Source organism: Xenopus laevis, chromosome 1L (genome assembly GCF_017654675.1).
Source record: "Xenopus laevis strain J_2021 chromosome 1L, Xenopus_laevis_v10.1, whole genome shotgun sequence".
Taxonomy (NCBI): Eukaryota; Metazoa; Chordata; class Amphibia; order Anura; family Pipidae; genus Xenopus; species Xenopus laevis.
In genome coordinates, this window is record NC_054371.1 from 153048582 (window position 1) to 153072823 (window position 24242).

Here is a 24242-nt window from a genome sequence, read left to right on the forward strand (position 1 = left end):
AAAAGTAATAGTCTTAATATAGGCTAGTAAAGGAAAAACCAACCTGGTTTAACTAACAGTTTAGTCCCATGGCCAAATGTAAGTTTTCCAGTATTATAAGTTACACAGTGGTACGAAGCATAGCAATATATATATTACATTGGCAACTGTTAAGATAACGCCTTAATTTTTACATGGGAAAATTTCCTATAAACAGGAGAATTTCCTCACAACTTTGAGAAAAAGGAGTACCTAGGGCAGGTGGAAATTTAGGGTTACGCTGAACCCTAAACCCGATATGAAAACAATTTGTAGTCTAGTGGGGACACTTCACAGATACACAGTTTCACAGTTACCCATTAATATGGGTAGGCAGCATAGTGAGAAGATTTAAATGTATTAACTATATAAACTATTGTAATCAAGAAAATTTTATGAACTACATTTATTTAAATGTATTAACTATATAAACTATTGTAATCAAGCAAATTTTATGAACTACATTTATCTACCTGTTGGGAAAAAAAAACCTACTGATTAACTTCTGATTATAAACTGCAAATTATAAACTGGTTTAAGTCTTAAGTGTAAGGCTGTGTGATAATAATAATTAGAGGAACAACTTACTTGGAATCACTTCTAATTGTGTTCCAGTGCCAAATATGAGCTTGTTACCTGCTCCTCCCCAATTCCCACAGTATTAGATGCCATTGCATAAACTGCCCACTCAAACTGCAGAATTATCTCCCAGTTCTTTTAACTAAATCAACATCTTATGCATAAGTTACTAATGAGGAGATGTGTTGTGTGAATTTAAATAATAAGTCTAGGGACTCGGATAAAACCAAGAACAGTTACTATATTGTAATTCTGAAATATTTCGTTTTGGAAGATAATTTAGGGGTAGATTTCTCAAAGAAAGATGTTAGAGATCGCCACAGTCCACAGAGTAAAAAACCGCCTCTCTCAATTCATTTCTAAAGGCGTATTTATCAAAGGATGAGAGTGAAAGTTCACCATTTGATAAATACGCCTTTAAAAATCCCATAGAAATGAATGGAGAGAGGTATTTCACTCTGCGGACTGTGGAGATCTCTAACTTCACTCTTTGATAAATCTACCCCTTAGATGGAACAGTAGCTACTAAACTTATATATCAGTAATTCTTCCTAAACCAGCAAGAGAAACTTCTGCAAAAGGGAAAGCACAGAGATTCTGGATGCATCATGATTATAGATTTGTACAATCTAGTCCCAGGAGATAAAAAAAAAAAAAATATTTTACACTCCTGACCAACATTTACAGTAGTTGAAAAATAACAAGTTTGCCAACATCACTATTTGTGGGTGTGATAAAAATACTTCTTTAATATTTGCTAGAAATTCTTGAATTTCTTAACAATGTATACTTATTAAAGGCACTGCAAAATGTACCATTTGAAACATCTTAAAATGAGTTTTTCTCAATGTGACGTATATTTTTTTAGCATTCTAGATACCAATTTTATCAAGTGCTTTAGTATCAGGTGACTTACTGGGATTGATATATAGTCTTGTTCCAAATCCAAATGTTAGCTTTCTACTGCCAGTGTTACACAGTGAGATGCTCCATTGCATGAACGTCATTTCATGTACAGTACTTATCCTGATGTATTTATAAAACTGTGATGTTCATATCACCAAAATTTCTTCTATATATAGCTACATAGAACTAGTATAACGTCAACATAATAGATGTCTGATATTTAAGGAACATGTGATCTGTAATGGTATGCTACTAATGAATTAATTACTTATTGTGTTGACAGCATAGGAAACACAAATATTGCCATTCAGAAAGATATTAATGTGGTCAGTGGAACACCCTTTGTTATCTGGAGAGTTAGACTTAAGTCCCACTGCTCATATAGGTAACTACCTTCATAGAATGGATCTGCCAAAAACATTTTATTATTACAATGACTAAAATAAAGAATAACTTAAATAATTTTAAGTTAAAATTATACTCACTGGCTGTCACTGTCAGTATTGTCCCTTTGCCAAAAATCATTTTGCTACCTCCATAATTCACACACTGTAATATTGTCTTACAAATAGTCCTGTGAAATTTCCTCTCCTGTAATATGCAGGTATGGGACCTGTTATGCAAAATGTTCAGGACCAGAGATTCTTTGGACAACAATCTTTTTGTAATTTGGAACTTCATACCTTAAGTTTGCTAAAAATCATTTAAACATGTTACTACAGAGAAAAATGGATAGGTTTTAAAATTTTAATTGATTTAATTATAATGAAGTCTATGGGAGTTAACTTTCCGTAATTTGGATAATGGATCCCATACCTGTAGTTCCTATAAATCTCGGACTATTCTCCACTATAAATATTGATTCCTATTCTTCAATGTGTGTTTTAAGATGCAAGGCAGAAAGTAGATTTCTCTCCCTGCCAGTTTTGTAACATGTATTCAGTATCTTCTGATTCCTTAATATCTGTTTAAATAATGTTTAGCATGTGCAAACTGTTTCTGACATGATAAATACATGAAATACAAAGCCTTACAGGGATGGGCAGTTAACTTGCTGCCAAATGCAAAAGTAGTCTTCAATTCCACATTATTTATACAGTGTATTATTTTCATCATACTAGCCACAACTTTCACATTTGAAGAACTCTCAGTTGCACTGATCTGAAAAAAAGTTACCCTCCCATTCACAGCCATACTGTAGCTACTAGCTTAAATATCAGGAAAATGGGAGACATATTACTTAAATAAAAGTACATCTCCTATATCATTATAATGAATATGTATAGATCTGTAAAGTGGATAAAATACAATATATTAAAATAGAATGTTCTAGAGGGAATTACCCATCCTCACCACATCAATATAACACCTAATACCTGTACACTGAACTGATCTTGTATGCAAAATATTGCATTGGAGCTTTTTCAAAACCTACTCTAGGACCAATTCTTTGCTGATCACGAAATGCATTAAAACTTGTACCGGCAATATAAGCAAATGAATCTGCAGCAACAAAAATGTGTTCAAAAAGTACTAAAGGGTCTTATTTACCATATTTTCAAGATGTTTGCTTAACTTTATTAAAAAAAAAATATATATATATATATATATATATATATATATATATATATATATATATATATATATTTTTTTTTTTTTTACGAACCCCCACCCAGTTGTAGGAAAATTAAAGCAAACTTACTTGGCAATACAGTTAAAAATGTTCCTCCTCCAAATATTATCTTGTTACCTGTTCCCCAATTTGCACAGTGTTAGGAGCCAATACACAAACATTGCCCCTATTCACACAGTGGTTCTTCTCTGATAGTGTTAAGAAAGTTAAACCTTTAATTTAGTGTTAGAATTACAAATGAATTACAGTGTTTTTTCCCAAATAATAACAAAATCTCCAGTGATTTTCAGAAGACTAATATGACTCTTGCTAAGATAACTCATTGGCCAGTTATATTTTGCTCCTTTCTGTTTATTCCAGTAGCATCAACCCTTTTCAACAAAAAATGCAGTGTAGATGTGTCTACACTGCAATCCATATATTATTTTTCTTTAAAGAAATAGAAAGCTTAGATTGTACTTTGTTCAGGACCTTGTTCAATATGCATTCAATGTGCGTGTGCTGAACATATGTTTTGCCCTTTGTTTTAATATTAAAAAGTCAATGCTTTTGTTATTTCCTTAGCGAAGCAGGTAAACTGGTATACAGAATTACCAGTCCACAGATAATCTCCCTGCATAATGGATGTTTATCTGTAAGCCAAAACAGTCACAAAAAAAGTGAAGGGATAGGGTTATTTATACAGTAATCTAATTAAAGTAACCCAGCAAATGAATGGCAAGATAGAAAGCAAAATAAAGCTTTATAATAAAAAAAATAACCGAGCAATGGGATTTTTTTAGTCAAAGAATGGTGTATATAGGTGTATAATGCCTCTTTAACACTTAGCACTTTATTTTAAATGCAATTGGCTATATTGTTTTTCATCTGTTATATTCTGTTATTGCATTACTCCCATCTGTTCTATTAATGTATTGTTTTAATATTCAGTGCTGTGTATGGTAATGCTATATAAATAGCAATATAAATAGATACATAGCAAAACCGTTAATAAGCCCATAAGTAAGGAATTACTGTAATACAATGTGGTATACTTATTTCTATTACACAATTATTTTGATTACATTGGACATGGTATCTGAATACATTACACAAAATAATGATACTGTATGACTAAAACATATTATATATAGTGCTTTTACAATTTACAAAAAAAGTAACAAAAACATAAAAAAAAAGTATTTTGGATAGGTTTTAAAATATACATTTTTGCACTTATTTGATATGGATGTGTTTGATAAAACCTAAATGTACTTACCAGGTGTCACTATTAGCTTTGTACCTAGGCCAAAAATCAGTCTATAACCACCAGCAGCAGTAACACAGTGATACAAACAAGTACAATATTTAGCATTAAGGCAAAGCACGGGCTATCTGGAGGATTATTACTTTTTTTATAGCAAATCATAGATGTATTTCTATTAAATGTTTTTCATTGATAGAAAAATTTTAGTATTCATGTTGTTATTTTTTCCCATCAATTTTCATTTTGAAATAGGTGTTTGCTCTTCACATTCACAAAGAGTCATGTTCTCCAGCAAATAAAAGAACTCATATCGTATTGTACTTAACTAGGACAACACACGTTTTGTACTTATGTTTATAAATAATCAAAGTGTGATCCAGCCCTGGCTTATCTAAATGCCTGGATTAAAGAGGAAATGCAATACTTACTCTCTGTGACTAGGAAAATGGTTAACTGGATAAGGGCCTTTTAGATAATGTAATATTATTTTGCTATAGCTTTGAATACTGTTCCATATAACATACCAGTGCTTAAAATTCTAAAATTAGAAACATTCTTGTCTTTGGGTACAATCTGGTATTCCTGGGATATATTTGTTTAAAAAAAAGTGCCACAAGGATTAGTACATGACATATATAAAGTGTTTTTAAATATTTCTTAAAACTGGGATTGTTCATATATACAGAGGTACAGTACTAAACCATATAGGCATGGGATCCGTATTTGGAAATCCATTATCCAGAAAGCTCAGAATGACAGGAAAAGTGCTACTTATGTGTGTAAAATAAATGTTCAAAACATTTGTTTTTGGTAACGGATGAATTTAAATGATAACTTTATATATGTATGAAAATAAAGTCCAAGCTATTTGACTGTATTAATGAACACTTACCAGGTGTAACAATCAGTTTGGTGCCAGAGCCAAATGTAAGCTTATAATTTCCACCTCCATAAACACAGTGATATACACCTAAGCAATATGGTGGATTACAGACTCTGCTTTTACGCACTGCTGAAATATTTGACAATGGGGCTCATCAAATTACACCTGGGCAGTAAATCATGGAAACCAATCAAATGTATGCTTTCATAATTCCACCTACAGCTGGTTAAAAAAGCTAATTACTGATTACTTATGTGTTACTACACAGGTGAAAATTTTCCTTGTATTGATAAGATGAACCACATGGTGGTTCACCTTGGAATTAAATTAGACTTGCATAACATGTTGCGGATCAATTCATAAGGTATAACATTAAGTAAACCAACTACAGGCAATATATGGAAACAGTTCAGTGACAAGGGCTACAATAAAAACAAGGAATAGTAGTTTAAGTTTAAAAAAATAATACCAGAGAAATTGGTAGGTATAATAGTTCATGATGACATTTCAAACCTTAGTCTATGTCCTTACAGTTATTTTTCTTAATCACCATGGTTATGCAAGTACTAAGCTATTTCTTACTATAAGAACTGTCAAGCTAAGAGGAAGGTATTGATTTGGAATTCATTGGTTAGGTTTAGGGGATGGCTGGATGCTATTCCATCAAGAACAGCATTTATAATAATAATTGTTACATCATCTATCTAACCAATGGTTGACCAATAATTTGGCAGTTGTTTGAGGCTTTTTGTTTGTCTTTCTCTTGACAAACATAATTTAGAGATTTGTGCATTTTTTAAATATGCCCTGACCATTATTGTTTATTTATATATTTTAAAAGGTAAAATATAAATACAAGATTAGCTATGGAAGTGTCAATACTCTTCAGCAACACAATTCAAAAGAATAATGTAATCATGTATTCATTGAAGCTTGTTCATATTTCAAATGATTTAGCAATGTGACCCGACCTCCAGACTGCACGCAACTAATAAAAGATAAGCAAACTTACTGGGCTTGACATTAAGTTTGGTGCCTGATCCGAAAAGTATCTTGAAGCCCCCAACATCCCACAGTGAGGAGATGCATCACACTAACCCTGGCAGTTATACTAGGCACCCAACACTACTAAGTTACTTGTTTACAAAAAAAACTTAATAATCTATCAACAGTGTCTTGTGCCTTCTGAAAATTTTAACTTGATACATTAGAGGTTTAAACACTTATTTTAGCAAATAGTGTACTTTTTCTTAATTTTACTAGTTGAATTATCTTTACTTAAGAATCTATTAGAAACTAATGTAACCAATTTACAAATATGCTTCTAATATTAATACCTGAAGACTTATACAGTACTTTTTTGTACATTACCTGTATAATACACAGATTTTTGGGCAAGCTGAGACTTTGCAGCCCAAGGCAAATGGGTATAACGAAGCCTGTGCAATGTACAGTAATAAGTGCAGCCAGTCTAGTGCCATGGTCAGATTTCTTACTAATCATGCTACCACCTTTCCTACCTTTGAACATGGTTATTTTATTGCCCAATAAGACAATGACAGCCTCAGAAGAGGTCTTAAATGACATATTCTTAAATATAATTTATTTAAAATGACACAAGGTATTCTTTCCAAAACCTTGCCCTTTCATATATTTAGTATTATAAAAAAAATGTAATCATTGTATATTCTATACAAATACTTACTGGGCTGAACTATCAGTTCTGTTCCACTTCCAAAGATCAATTTGCTGCCCGAAAATTCCCACAGTGAAATATTTCCTTACAATTATAACAAGCAGTATTTCCTTCATCAAAGTAACATATCTAATTTGATAAGTGGCATATTGCCTGCAAAATATATCAAACTCCTTATACTCTGATGTGAATAGCAACAGCATTAAGTATTTAGAAATACCAAAATGTCCTTTGCTAAGGTAACATATATTGGATTCCTAATTGAGTGACAAACATTGTACATTACTTTAGATCAAAAGCAGAATAAAGTGGGGGGGAAGTCATAGGTTCAAGGGTTTTTTTGGACAGGTTTAGAAGTTCAACTAATGATATAACTCTGATATAAGTGATAAATTGTCCATCTGTGTGCCCTTCAAACAAACATTTTCTTATCTAAGAAAAGCCTACTACTGTCTGGCTTGCCTGCCATTGACTTGTATTATAACTGTCTCTCTCCAGTAGTGCTTGGCAGATTTCAGCTTTAAAATGCTCACCACTGGTTACAGGAGTTACAGGAGGTAGCCATTTAAGTCAATGACCATCAGCACAGGTGGTGAAAGAGATTTTTACACTGCCAAAAATATGCTATGTGTGTGATTAGCTTGTCATATAAAGGCTCCACTAAATAATTTTGTCATTAGATATGACCCTGGTGTAAGACAAAGTGCAGTAAAGTGTGATTTTCAAACTGGAAAGTTATATCAAGACCTTTGAAATTCTACTATCAGAAAAGTGTTACTTACTAGGCAGCACTTTTAGTCTTGTGCCAGATCCAAAAACATACTTCCAGCCACCAGTATTCACACAGCCCTAAACACTAGTTCAGAAACTCCATGCCACTTCCTAACTTTCTCTGCAACAGTGAGACTTTTACTTCCAAAGGCAGGAAAATCTAGTTTTATATATTATAAATATTTCTGTATATACATATAGAATAGTACACTAATCCTTTATTTTCAATTTGTATATTAAATGAAAAAAAATTTGTAGATGGTCTTGCGAAATGTATGACCTGTCTAGTGTGATATCAATGAAAATATGCATATTTAGTTATACTTATTTAGAAAAATGCAACCATTTATCACCTATGTGCATGAAACCGCACAGGCAGAAACATATTCAATAAAATGCCATAATCAGTGCTAATATATCAATGTGTTAATGCTAAATGAAGTTTTTCTTTATAAGATCATTAGCTAAAATTATTCTGCATCATTCAGGACACTTACCAGGTATAACCATTAGTTTGGTCCCAGAACCAAAGCTAAGTTTTCCATAAGAGCTGCCAGCATACTCACAGTGATACAAACTTATACATTTTGGTGCCTTGCTTTTTTTTTGTGTGACTGAAGCAGTCTGACAAATTACTGTATCTGTGTTTTTATATGAATCTACAACATAGATTATTTTGACAAATGTTGATTAGATGGATTTAAGCAAAATTATAAGGTTCAGAATTCTGAATTGGATTTCTAGCAATATTTTCAATATTTGTATCATTTCAGATAAGTAAAATCCTTATTTCCAAGGCATTTATTATATACAGAGAACAAATGTGCATGTCTTGTTGTTTAAATAAGATTAAGAATAAAAGTTTGAATGCACAGACTCTAACTGAACACCAAAATAAAATAATAATTTGTACTAAAGAATTTGTAATTAAAATGATATGCTTCCTACCCAATATTTAATATCACAAGCGATTCAGCTTGTCTTGTACTTCCATTGCAGCCAATATTAAAGAGCATGGGTTTAAAAAGAGAAATACAGAGCAGAAATAGTGACCCCTACAGCAAGGAACAATTCATTCCCTATGTATTTTAGACATAAAGGCCTGCCCTGTGCATCAGGTATCCAGAATTCAATTAAAGCAAGAGTCTTGATTTACTGGGGTCCATTTACAATGTCATGCTCCGTGTGAAAATTCACTCTCATGATATTAAGCTACCCAATAATACCATACGAAATTACGATTATTAGTATAAGAATGGGCCCACCAATTTGGACTGATATCATGTACTATGGGTTTGGGTCAGTTCATGAACCAGACAGGGTTCAAAATTTCCTCTGCCAATGCACCATATGACCCAGTGCATAGTGCATCTGCAAGTGATAAAGTGAAGAGATGCTGCACAAACTGGAGCAATAGGGTGGCAGCCATATTGCTTGTGCCTCTTTGTATGCTCTCTCAGAAAGCTTTACTTTGCAAGAATGGACCCATTTTATGTGATTACATGGAAAGTTTTTTCTACAGAGCTTTAAAAAAAAGAGTCAATGGTTAAAATGAATTAAAGCTTTTTTAAGATAGTCTTTTAAATGTTACTAAATGCTACTGAAATACTCCCAAGATATAGGTTATTTTTGCTTTATTTTTGTTTGTTATAGATCCATTTAAGTATTCATCTATGATTAGCTCACTAAAATCTTTCATATAGTAACTTGAAAATACATTTTTATCATGAAAAAATATATCTGGTGGTTTATATTTGTTCAGTATTACTACCTAAAACATTTCCATGTTCCACACTAATGATATCTACAGAAATAGCAACTTACTTGGAAGTATAACCAACTGAGTCCCTTTGCCAAATGTCAGTTTTGAATAGCCAGTATTAGCACAGTCACAAACATCAGCACACAAACCTTGCTTATGCAGTATCCTACTTACTATACAAACCGGCATGCTTGGCTATCACTAAAAGCACACTGCAATACACCACATTTCCCATTTTAGTTATAAAACCATTTTTCACTTTTGAGCACTGTTGTGTATATAAACATAAATATTACGCCATGGGCCAGGTTTAATTCCATGAGAAACATAATATAATTCCAAGTTTCCCTACAGAGTTTTCATGAGATAAACCATGACATAAGTTTTTTCATTGAGTTGAATCTGACCATTTGAGACAAATATTTAATTAATTATTGTTGTTTGGCATATGTTCCATGGGGCATTTAAATGTTTACATAATATATGTTCATTTAAAGGGTATTCAGCTTCTTAAAATCTCTTAAGTTGGGGGCTTTACGTACAATACTTTTTATTGCATTGTATTTATTTATATAGCTCCAAAAATGAATGAGCATTCTATTGGGGTGCTTAAGGGTTCAGAAAACTTCCTTTTCATGCATAATTCAATGCAATGTTTCATTGGATTAAAAAAAAAGTCTTACTGGCTTTCGAGCTAGCCTCTGTGAAATGTGCCTTACTGAACTTCCTAATCAAATCAGATGCTTAAAAATGCTACCCCTATAGTTAAGTTTATTGGACAATGCACATACTATACTCACTATTTATGTGCTTAAGTAACTAAAGTACTATTGAAGCTATAAATATTGACTTACTCGGCTGTACAATCAGCTGCGTCCCACTGCCAAAGTTCAACTCCCAGCCACTACCAGAATAAGCACAGTCACACAGACCAATACACAAACCATGTTTCTCAGGCTTTCTTTGCCTCACCAAATAAAGCATTAATTTAAGATAAAACTATTATATGAAACTTTAAACTGAACATAAGTAGACTTACAGTCTGATTATTCCCTCTCTTGTTTATTCCTGAACAGCTATAAACAATTTATATCAAATAATCTGATGAATGATGCAGAGTTTCTGGAAACTCAAATCTTCATTCATATTCACCAAAAATGTACAATAATTTCATTCATTTGACATTTAATGCACTATTATACATTGATGATAAATGTTTGAATTATTCTATAATGATAAAGAGTGAATATCTATCTATCTATCTATCTTCATCATCATCATCATCATCTACCTTTCTGCTATCTATCTTCTATCTATCTTGGTTGGTGCTATAAAAATAACAGATACAAATACATGAATTGTGTTCACAATTTACTTGTATAGTTGTTACTTTAAGTTCTAATTCCATCTTTGTTATACAAACTGTTAAAGTGACTTTCTATATGCTTATAATCACTGCTGCTTTTATTAGCAAAGATCTTTAGGGGCAGATTTATGAAAGTGTGAAATTAGACCTCACCACAGTAAAATGCTTCCACTTTCTATTAATTCCTCTGGGATTTTCAGAGACATATTTTTAACAATGGGTAAAAGTAACAGAGTTTTCCATTTGATAAATATGCTTCTAAAACCCAGGAATAATTAGAAAGTGTTGGAATGTTGCTGTAGAGAACTTCAGTTTCACAATTTGATAAGTCTGCCCTGCAATTTGCCATGTAGTTCACAAATGCTGCCAAGGAATAATAATCACTTACTGGGATAAACATTTAGCTTTGTTCCTTTGCCAAAAATGATCTTCCAGTTGCTATTAGTGGCACAGTCAGAAATCTCAATACGAAAACCATCAGTAATAACTTGCATTTCATTTTATAGAAATAACTGGTGCAGATTTCTTTGTAAATATCATTTCAGTGGGGAATAAAATTATGCTTTTTTTTATGGATTCTAAAATCTTGTTCACCAAAAACTTTTGCATGTTATATGTGGAATAGGGTATATTGAAAACTTTATTTAATTTGATACCAAATGATAAAATATAGTAAGCGTTTAATTCATACACTCAAATTGACTAAAATATGCCTAATCAGTACTTTATTAGAATAAGTAACATAATTTTAAGTCTTGTAGCAAGCAAATAAATACACTATCACGATTGTGTTTTCATTAAGGGTTCTAAATTTATAAGATGGCTGCTGTTATATTGCCAAAATTTTTTAAACAACTACAGTATTTCAGAAAATTCATCTCTATGGATCAAAAAATATTGACACAGATTTTACACGTTTGTCTATTGGCTTTTTACCTGCTTTAAAATGAATTATATAACTTCTGCACTCTAGTTTCTCTACATGGAATACAAATGTTATGGAATGTGTAATCTAGGAAAGAAGTTATATATCTGTAATACAGCACATTTTATTTCAATGTATTGTGAAATATATATACTCACTTGGAATAACAATTAGTTGAGTTCCAGAACCAAAAGTATATTTGTAGCCATCATTTGCACTGTGATAAACATCATTACAAGAATTGTGCTTGTCTGATTTCACATTTCTGCATATTGTGCTCTGTTCCCCTATGGGATATACCAAATGCACAGGCACTATCCTAACTTCATCAATAATTTGCTGAGTGCTGTATAATTAATAAACTGTTCGGTACATATTTTATAAATTATAAATTCAGCTATGGTGCTGGCTCATCCTATAAGATAATCGGTGCTTGCTAACTTTGCAGGAGTGTACAGAGTCTAAACAATCATTTGCTCATTGCTGCTGATCTACATTCCAGCAAATTTCAAAACAGTGTACAAAATATATGATTGGTGGGTAAGCTTTTCACCAGGCTTTGATTATGACTTTAATTATGGCTATAACATGTCTGCAGACTTATAATACTTAATGCTTTGGTATTTATTTAGCAAACTGTTCAGTCAGATCATAGATTAATTCTAAATTGATGACTTGCTCATTGCTAAGAGCATCAGCGTTATATGTTCAGAGATTATATTAGTAAACATTTGCAGGTAGACTTACTTGGAGTAATAAGTAGCTGTGTCCCTTTGCCAAATACAAGCTTACTGAAGCCAGCATTACACAGTGTTCTGTATCTTTACAAAAAGCTAGAATCTTACATGATTAAAGCAACACAAGCTTTTATGTTAATAATGGGTATCAAATGTTAGCAATGTTATCAATGTTAGCATGGTACATTCAAATGGTAGGAAATAAATGTTTGTTCTTGTTTGTTTTGTTTGTTGTCCTATTGCTATGCTAGCAATGTTGGAATAACTATTTGGCTTCCAGAGCTGTTGTTAAATACATATCTCAGAATACAGCTGAACTTTTTTGAAGTGTATTTATAAATGGGCTAACTGAAGAGGTAGCCAGTTGATAAATACATTTCAAAAAATCCCATAGGAATATTTTAGAAAATGGGTGAGATTTTCTGTGATGAGCTCTAATTTCCTATTTTGATAAATCAACCCTCAAAAGTGATGGAACTAGAAAGGATAAATCAAACCATGAACTGTTTCTTATTAAAAATTAAAAGCAACAATAATCAGAATAGCATAACTGAACTGATTCATCTCACCCACACAAGTTAGCATCATCATTCACCTAAACCAACCATAATTAAGAGACAGATTTATCAAAGCTTGAAATTAGAGTTTACCATGAAATTCCCATAGGAATGAATAAAAAGTGGCAGAATTTGAACATTTGAATTTCAAAGATTTTGAAATTGAGCTCTAATTCAACACTTTGGGGCAGATTTATCAACAGTCGAATTTCGAAGTGAAAAAACTTCGAAAATTCGACCATCGAATAGGTGTAGTACGATAGTCGAAGTCTAAGGTTTTTTCCTTCATACGATCGTACGAAGAAATCTTTCGAATCGTACGATAGTAGGATTTTACAAAAAATCCTCTGACTTCTCAAAACTTAGCTAACGGCTCATATAGGTTATAGGAGGTTCCCCTATAGGCTAAACAGCAATTTGGCAGGTTTAAGGTGGCGAAGTGTCAAATTCGAAGTTTTTTAAAGAGACAGTACTTTGATTTTCGAATGGTCGAATTTGTGAAGTATTTTCAATTCAAATCAAACTTTGGCCTATTCGATGATCGAAGTACCCAAAAATTACTTCGAAATTCAAAGTTTTTGAATTCGAAAATTCATTTTGACCCTTAGTAAATGGGCCCCTGTGATAAATCTGTATTAATATAATACAGCAGTTTTAAATTTAACTGACTTTTTGATGATTGTTTGTACATAACATAGTCGTATAAACTTTAAATATCATCCTGACTCGGATATCTTCACTGTAATTATCCTGAGCAAAGACAGTTTTCCTCCAAATAGTTAATAAGCTGTATCAAACTTAATCAAGGTTTATTTTAATCCCATGAATATTCCAAATATTTGATATCAACCAAACTTACTTGAATTTACTTTTAGTTTTGTCCCTTGTCCAAAGATTAGTTTTCCCCAGTTACCAGTATTTACACAATTGTTAATAGTTTTACATTAACCTTCACGTACCTGTATATATAACATATGCCATATAAGGAAGTGTTTACTCTCTCGTGTATTTATTAAAACAAAAACATTTTAATTTATTCTTAATAAAACAACAAATAATTTGATATTTAGTAGTAAATGAACATGCAACAGGACTCTTCTGTTCTATTTTTTGTCCTATATTATTTTATAATCATTTGATTGATTTAAACATTGCTTTTAAGACCAATTATTGGGTTTGAAATTACATTCATTCATTCACACTCTATAGATCTATCTATCTATCTATCTATCTATCTATCTATCTATCTCTTAATACACATACACAGAGCAGAATTAACTGTAATCTTTATGATTTATGTAAAGTAAATACTTAGCTTTACTTACTGGGCTGGATAATCAGCCTCGTGCCACTGCCAAAGATCAGCTTTCCAACAGAACCAGTATAAGCACAGTCATACACACCAATACACAAACTGGGATTCCATAGTTATTTTTCTTTTTTCATATCTGTTTTATTTAAAATGTGTATGGGAATTTCATTAATCTTATAAATGGAATACCAATTACTACACTTTCCAGTTTGAATAGTGATTGTTTTTTTACAATTAATATATTGTGCATTTTTATTGACCATAGAACTTTTTCCTGGTCTGCTCAATGGTAGTGTGTTTTTGTCACCAAATGATGACATTTTTAAAGTAATAAAAGTATTAAATATACTACAAATTGAAGTGAAGACTAAAAAGCAATATTTTCTTCTGTGCAAAATTCTTTTTTCAGGTTCCTAAACTTCATATCAAATTTGTCACTTGTTCAGGGAACAAAATCAGTTTCATTGTGCATATATTTTGCATTTATGAGCTGTACTGTATTCCCCCAAATATGTTTTTTTATTCTATATTATGTCACTTATTTACTCAGTGTGCTAGGCAGATGAAAACACACCTTCTTTAAACATATCAAGTCAAGGTTACATTTTAAAATGCACATAAACGAGTCTTGCACATGCATGACATGATTTAGTGAACTTTAGTTTGGCACCCAGGCATGTTTTGAGTGTTCTATATTAAGGGTTTGATTTGGCTGAAGCAATCATAAAGGATTTGGGGGGGACTTGTTGGTTGAGGAATTTTTCCCCAAGCAGGTTTTCTTAATTAAGAAAAAGTTGGGCACCTAAAAGCTGATGATAGCGTTGTATAGTGAAGAAATTGCATACATGTTGGATGACATGGCTTGTGCTACAAACACTGTAGATCTGTATCTTGAAATAGTAAACATGACTTATGGTGCTTAAACAAAAATGTATCAGCACTGTAGATATAAGGTAAAATTGGTTATGCACTAGGCATATACGGATTCAAAGATGTTTTATGTATGCACATACTGTATTATTTAGCCAACAAACAATGCCAAACTTAACTAATGAATGAATATGAATTTCACTTACTAGGATTCACTGTTAATATGGTTCCTTTGCCAAATATAATTTTAGAACCAGCAGTGTAAGAACACAGTGCTTTGTCTCACAGCAAATACGAGCCTGACCCACTTAGCAACTGATGCTATTTTGTTATGCTAAAACAAAGCTCAGGAGGCACAACTATTTTCTAAATAAAAAAAATTGAATACTATACATTAAGTAAAGATGTTAGACATTAGAATGTGCACAAACTAGTGTAATTTGAGAAGGCCGATGGACTAAACAGAAACAGAGCACAGCCTTTTGGGTGTCCACTTCATATATTTAATTCTATGGATTATAGTTTATCTAATATTCTAAGTAAAATTTTTGGGTTCAAAATTAATTCTTAGTTTACTTACTTGGGTGGACAATAAGCTGTGTCCCACTACCAAATATCAGCTTCAAGTTGTTACCACTGTAAGCACAGTCCTACAAACCAATACACAAACCTTGCATCCTTTCTAAATGCCAGTATTGTGTGTGTGTGTGTGTGTGTATATGTATGTATATATATATATATATATATATGTATATATATATATATATATATATATATATATATATATATATATATATATATATATATATATATATATATATATATATATATTAGGGCAGATTTATCAAAGTATGAAACTAGAGCTCACCACAGAAAAAAAAACTTTTTTTTCTTAAAATGGGTATATCTGCAGGTCCTCAAGGGTAAAACCAGACGAGTTAACACCGTATTACATAGCAATAGTATTTCATAAACCTGTAATACATTCAGAGACAACCTTTCTTGTGCATATCTATAGTGTCTGGATTATTTTTGTAATTATAATAGTAAAATGTATTTTTACTATTTGCTATTCTTTTTGCTATTTCATTCATCTAATAGGGTTTCAAAATAATTGTAGCTATTATTAAGCTCCATTTTTACTAACGCAGTTAGGAAATAATGCTAACATATTTGCTGTCCTGCATTACAGTCTTCAAACAGAAACAAAGGCTATATACGGTATAAAGAAAAACATTTTTCTGTAGCTGGCCATTTTTAGAGATCTTATTAATGTGTTAATGTTTAAGTGCTATATGTTTGAGATTTCCTTTAAAATACATCTTAAAACAATCTTGTGATTTTTTTTCTTGCCCAGACAGTATCCTTGAAACACTTCATTAAATAGGGGATCATGTAGGTCTCCGTTATCTCCATTATTCTGCCATAGGTTGCGCTGCGACCATAAGAAGCCTATGGAAGCAAATTGCTGCAAGGTATTGCTGATTATCTAAAAGGAACTGAAAAATGCTAAGAGCTTGGCAGCATTGTTGACTGGATCTTTTGCCACAATGTCATAGTCTAAGGATTTTAAGAATTGTCTCTGCATACCACAGATTCTGTTAAAACAATCCTAATGCAGTATGCTTTGGTTTGACTTAAAACATATATAAAATAAGTAATTATAAATAGCACTAAAGTGATCCATTTTAGAAATTTGTTTTATCTGGTGGTGACACGTCATTAGTATTATCATATTTTAAAGAATAAATGTATATTTATGTGGACTTAATGGCCTAAAATAATATTTGTACACCTTTCTATTAAAATTGTATAGTATTTAACTATAGGAGATGTAGTAATGTACACTGCTTAATATCTGTTTGTACCAAATATATGCCTTTCTTTTTTTCTATATCATTAAGAAATAATCACTTACTTGGGGTCACTTTTAAATTGGTTCCAGCACCAAAGACAAATTTATTCCAACCAGAACCAATAGTCACACATTTATTAGTTGCTTTACACAAACCTTCAGTTACTGAATATTGTAGCACTGCAATACTCAGTACCTGTACTCTCACTCCATCTTCCGCTACAGCATTTTGCTAACTTTTTCTTTTATAATTTGTAATTATTTAATAGTGATGGGCAAATTTATTCGCCAGGCGCGAATTTGGGCCGAATTTGCGCGATTCGCCGCCAGCGAATAAATTCGCGAAACGCCCGCGAAAATTTGCGTAAAAAAATCGCCGGCGTCAAATAATTTTTTCCGAAAAAAAACGGGCGCCAGCGTCAAAAACGAGACGGCGGCGCCGTTTCGCTAATTTTTCACCGTTTCGCGAATTTCACGCAAATTCGCCCAAATTCGCCCATCACTATTATTTAAGACTGAACTTTGGAAAATGTCTACAGATACAGAACAAATTTGAATGCCTAACCATTTGAACCAATCAGTAAACGTTTTAGCATTATGTAATTGACAGTATATTGGAATTTTTATTTCAAGATAAAAAAAAAATCATTTTTAAACTGACTAGTATTAAGAACTGATATACTAAGAAATGTACTTACTTGGCATAACATTAACCTGTGTGCCAGAGCCAAAACTGTATTTGTAGTTATTATAAGCACTGAGATAAACTTCTCTACAAGAACATAGCTAACCTGATAATTGTTCCTTTAATTTCACATAAGTTCTGCCAAGCACCAGTGCTTAAACTAATCTTTCACATTATATAGTATTCAATGGCTGTTGCAGTGATAGATTGATAGTGGTACAGTAGATAGATTTTGCAAAAATAACGATTATTTTAGTATAGTATATTGATTTATTTTTTGTTTTTTGCAAAAGCAAATGATTATTTTAGGAAAGAATGTAAACACTTACTTGGTTTAACAATCAAATTGGTCCCTTTTCCAAATATAAGCTTGTTCACACCTGTAGTACCACAGTGCTTACTGACAGTACAAAAATACAGGTACTTTAACCTTTACCACTAGATGCTACCATATAAAAATAGAGCATTTAAAATGGTTTGTTATATCTACAATTATCACTAATTATATTGCCTTAATTTCACATAGTAATGTTTAAAATGTAGTTATAACATTGTCATTGTGTAAATTATCATGAAGAGGCGTTACCATTAAAATCATTACCTGAAATACAAGTTGCTTTTTGGCAAAGATCAAGCTAGGCCATACTAATGCATCTATTTAATATAATATAGAATAACCAGTAATGTGTTAAATTTTACTGGTTTTGCCAAAGTTTGGTCTAATTTATCCTAAGCTATCAAATTTCATAGTTAAACAAAAAAGAGATGTAAGTCAGCAACTCAGTAAGAGATAAACCATGCTACACATTTAAAAACCAATATCAATATCCTGCAAAAAAAAAAAAATTACTTTATAATGCTATGTAATCCTGGTAGGCTGGACACTATCCTCTAGCTGCTGCTATCTTCAACTGCTAGCAACATATATAGTTCACAGCAGAAGGAGGGATTTTGACCTCTATGCTTTAAATTGTGATGATATAATATGTCCATTTAGGTTTCATATGTGTATTTCTTTCTGCTGAGATAATTAAAACGAAGCCACGGTATAAATGAGCAGATAAATATGAATTATTAAACAATAAAGAGATCCTGATTTCCTATTACGATGATTAATATGCTATAGGCTCAGTTTATAAAAACTGCTTACTTGGATTCACTTTCAGTTGTGTCCCTTGTCCAAAAATCATATTTCCATAGCCACCAGTACTTGCACAGTAATTCATAGCTTTACACTTAACAATCACAACACCATGTTTAGCCATATAAGGTATTCAGGTATAGTTCATACAAAATTTTTCAAAGAGTAAATTTTAGGATTAAATATATTGTATATTTTTTATATTTCTCTATATTGACTTGAAAAAAAATTGTGTTCATGGTCAACTTTTTAAGGTACTGTAAACCTTAATCTGTATACAATATACTTCAATTGCTCTTGTTTGCTTTTTATATAGATTATCTATCATTTCTTATATATATCTATACAAGTTCTATCTATTTCTCTGTTTATCCAGCATTATATGCATTACAAAATCTCTTCAAACCCGTGAACTTACTTGGTTTCACTTCTAAAAGGGTGCCATTCCCAAATGTTAGTTTGAAGGTACTAGTAGTCACACAGTGAGTAACCCTTTACCAAAAGATAGACTAAATATAACTATATGTAGTCTTTTGAAATTGTGTAATGAAGAGGTATTAAATTGTTTTATTATTACAGAGTAATAACAACTGTCACTACCTAGGACGCTAATGGAAATCAAATTTCCTTAGACACACCTCATACCAGATAATACATCTAATGCATCTAAATGTCCACAGTTCTTTAGTTCTTTTTTAGTAGCAGTTTATAATTAACCTATTAGTATTTTAAGAGAAAAAAAAACAGTTAACCTCTGGTTTTATTTTTCTCTGAAGTGTATTTTCTTCCTGCAGTTCTGTTTCTGAGACTGTATGCACATTTCCTAAATCTATATCAAATATTGGAGTTCAGCATGGATTATTACTCATGAAGTAGAATCTCACTATTAGTTCATGCATTATTCCTGAGACACTATTGTGTACCCACCATCCAGAAACTAAATTGGGCATTACTTACTGGGAACAACTGACAGCTCTGTCCCTGTTCCAAATGTTAGTTTTCGGTTACCTCCAGAATTAGCACAGTCAAATACACTAACACAAAAAGGTCTATCTCAGTATGCACTCATCATTTCTCTTATTTAAAGAGACAGTACACTGACTAGTTGTCTGTTCTTAAAACATCAATTGTAGTGCATCAAACAAGCGGTTTGCTACATTTTATGACAATTTTATGACAATTTTATCAGAGTCTAATTGTAAAGTCAGTTTCATGGAGCAACAGCTTGTCAAGTTAAAAAAATACAGTTTCTATTTTTACATTTAAAACATGAAGTATCTTTAAGCAAATTCACATAAAAAAAACATGTTTCCTCAGCAGCAAAAAATTGTCCTATGGTTCCTAACAGGACCTTAAATCCCCAATAGTCTAATGGTACTATTACCAAGTGTAATTTTCTCTTATTTGTATAACCCTAAACATTTAAATACAGTTCAAAAGGGCTAATTGACTAATTTCTCTATACTGCTGAAGGTTTAAGATTTATTGAGGTTAACAGCAAACTGGCTTTTACAGTAGATCTCCTGCTTTGTCTAATTACTTACTGGGCAGAACAGTTAATTGTGTCCCTTTAGCAAAGACCAATTTCCAGTTATTATTGACACAGTATTAAACTTCTATAAAAAAAAACCCCTGTACTTTTACGTGAAAAAAATCCATGCATATATGGGACATCCATGCATATATGGGACATACAATACAGGAGTAAAACAAGATAAAGATAGCATGGAGACACTATAGTCACATATACAAATGTGCACAGGGTTTCAGTTTTTTTCCTTGCCAATGTTGTCCCTGACCATACTTAATTATTTTTCTAGTGCATTAAAATGCCAGAGCAAAATTATGTTCACCCTTCCAAATTGCAGTCTAAAAGCTGCATCTATTAAAAGAATGATGGGTTTGTTGCTCTAGAAGCTGATAGTTCACATCATCATAACATCTGGAACTGGTACAACTGGAACAACTGGAACAACTCAGTGTTTGGTAGCTGGTATAGTTATAACTGTCTACCATGTCAGGTACCTTACATAAATACTAATGTACTTACTAGATTGAACTGTTAATTTAGTTCCACCTCCAAATGTAAGCTTGTTGTTTCCAGAAACACACAGTGTTATGTTTAATAACAAAAACAGTTGGGGGATATCTTTACACTATAAAGGAAATTCAGAATGCAATTCAGAATCCGAAGGTAAGCAAATATATCATATATACATGGGTCCTGCTTGACCTAAAGAAGAGAGGGCATCTCTTGTACAATATGGGTGAATAATAAATTTAGTCCAAATGAATACATCATATCACGTACTAAAACTATAAAGAAACTAATAAGTATAACTGTGTCCTTATATGAGCTCTGTGTATATTTATTGTATTTATTGTCTGACTTGTCCTCCCTGTTTATACTTTTATTTATATTGTACTTTTATGCATTGTACGGCATTGCAGCTCCTTAACACTGCTTTACAAATAAAGTTATACCTGTACAATTTATACTATCTTATGATGATAAATAATGATGGATGAAGTACATACAACTGTGGTTGTTTTGGGAATATAAGTATTAAAGGCTAAAGTAAAATTATTTTAAAAGGCACACAAGCAACAGAATGTTAAAAATATTTGTCTGAAGACTCCTCATCATCTGACAAATATACTGGGTGCAGAGAAACTAGAAGCATCTCACATGATTTTGTGTATTAAGTGGGGCAGCTGAAGAATACCTTAATACAGGATAAATCTTAATTAATATAAAAATATTATGCTTGTGCTTTTCTGGGAGAAGCTGCAGTGGGTAGGTAGTCTAAATATATTCTGAATATAGAGCTTTGCTAAGATACTCTATTTATTCTTAGAGATTCAGATGTGTACAGTAATTCTAATGTTTTTCAGTGTCAAAGCCATATTGAGGTATGCTCGCTTACTTGGTTTCACATTTAGCGGAGTCCCTTCACCAAATATAAGCTTAGTAGCAGCACTATTGGCACACTCCTCAGAGTCAGTACTTAAACCTAGGTTCTCATATTTTAAGTATACTTACTGGGCATCACATTTATCTGGGTTCCTTTGCCAAATGTAAGCGTTCTGCCAGCAGTATTGGCACAGTGCTTACGGTCAGTACATAAACCTAAGAATTGCTGCTACATTGCAGCATACTTACTCGGAATCACATTTAGCTGGGTCCCTTTTGCCAAACCTAAACTTTTTGGCAGCATTATTAGCTCAGAGTTGGTACAGGTGATCCCTTATCTGGAACATGTTATCCCGAAAGCTCCGAATTACAGGAATGACGTCTCCCATTAAGTCTATTTCAAGCAAATAATTTCCAATACCAATTTTTAAATATAGTTTCATTTTTCTCAACAATAATAAAACAGTACTTTGTACTTGATCCTAACTAACCTTCATGAATCCATATTGGTGGCAAAACAATCCAGTTAGGTTTATTTAATGTTTAAATATATATTTTTAACATACCTAAGCTATGTTTTTTAACAGACTCAAGAATTCCAGATAATAGTATACTTACTTGGCATCACATTTAGTTGGGTCCCTTTGCCAAACATAAGCTTTTTGGCTGCATTATTGGCACAGTGCTTACAGACAGTACATTAACCTAGGAACTGCTCCTACATAACAAGTACACTTACTTGGCATAACATTTAGAAGAGTCCCTTTGCCAAATGTAAGCTTTCTGGCAAAATCATTAGCACAGTTCTTACAGTTAACACAAAAACCTAGGAATTACCCCTACATTATGAGCACTAGGTGCTAAGGTAATAAATCTGCAAGAAGTGGCACATTGGAATAAACTAGTATGACTGTACACTGGAAAATTTGCAAATTTAAGTTACAATGATGCCAAAACTCAGATTTATTGAGTTTAACAGCTCAATAAATCTGAGTTTTGGCATCATTGTAACTTAAATTTGCAAATTTTCCAGTGTACAGCAAACTGGCCTTTACAATAGATCTCCTGCTTTGTCTATAACATGTAAAATTTCCAATATTTTAACAGCATCGCAATTACTTACGGGGCAGAACAGTTAATTGTGACCCTTTACCAAAGACTAATTTCCAGTTGTTGTTATTGACACAGTATTAAACTTCTATACAGAAATTCTGTACTTTTACATGAAAGAAATCCATTCATATATGGGACATCTAGACAAAACATACAATACAGGAGTAAAAGAAGATAAAGATAGCATGGAGACACTATAATCACAAATATACAAACATGCACAGGGTTTCAGTTTTTTTTCTTGCCAATGTTGTCCCTGACCATACTTATTTTTCTACTCCTTTAGAATAACAGAGCGACATTATGTTCACCCATCCAAAATGCACCCTAAAAGCAGCATCTATTGAAAGAATGATGGATTTGTTGCTCTAGAAGCTGGTTGAGTTCACATCACCATAACATCTGGAACTGGTAAAGCAACTCAGTGTTTGGTAGCTGGTATAGTTTTAACTGTCTACCATGTCAGGTACTTTATATTAATAATAATGTACTTACTAGATTGAACTGTTAATTTAGTTCCACCTCCAAATGTAAGCTTGTAGTTTCCAGAAACACACAGTGTTATGTTTAATAACAAAAACAGTTGGGGGATTTCTTTACACAAAAAAGGGAAAAAATAAGGTTTGAAATCTATGTACAATCTCAGAATCAGAAGGTAATCAAATGTATCATATATACATGGGTCCTGCTTGACCTGAAGAAGAGAGGGCATCTCTTGTACAATATGGGTGAAAAATAAATTTAGTCCAAATGAATACATCATATCAAGTACTAATACTATAAAAAATAAAGAAACTAATAAGTATAACTCTATGCTGTTCCAAGATACATATTAAAATATACTAATATGTTAATATTTGTTGTAACATTTTTTGATGGAATTTACATTAAATAGCAGAGAAAGGGAATCTCAGCCACTGCATAATTTTTATGATTTGCATGATTTTCTTGCCTGCTTTTCTTTTGGGGACATTCTGGGATAAGTATTTCAGTGGACAGAAATAGAGCACCTCCTTCCTACTGTGTCTACTGTATCAAATAGCACTTAAGCTCTGTGCCCTTAAATGAGCTATGTATTTATTTATTGTATTTATTGTCTGACTTGTCCTCCCTGTGTGTACTTTTATTTATATTGTACTCAAAGCCATATTGAATAATGCTCACTTACTTGGTCTCACATTTAGCTGAGTCCCTTCGCCAAATATAAGCTTAGTAGCAGCACTATTGGCACAGTCCTCCGAGTCAGTACATAAACCTAGGAACTGTTCTTATA

The 24242-nt window shown here is 32.2% G+C and overlaps 1 protein-coding gene across 1 annotated transcript in view; it reads right to left on the bottom strand.

The window, feature by feature from the left end:
* The window catches only part of trac.L (T cell receptor alpha constant L homeolog), an 87619-nt gene that overhangs the window by 12100 nt on the left and 51277 nt on the right, over nucleotides 1–24242 (bottom strand). The window contains 1 exon segment of the mRNA XM_041565362.1: nucleotides 11249–11298. Within this exon segment, the coding sequence (XP_041421296.1) occupies nucleotides 11249–11298 (50 nt within the window).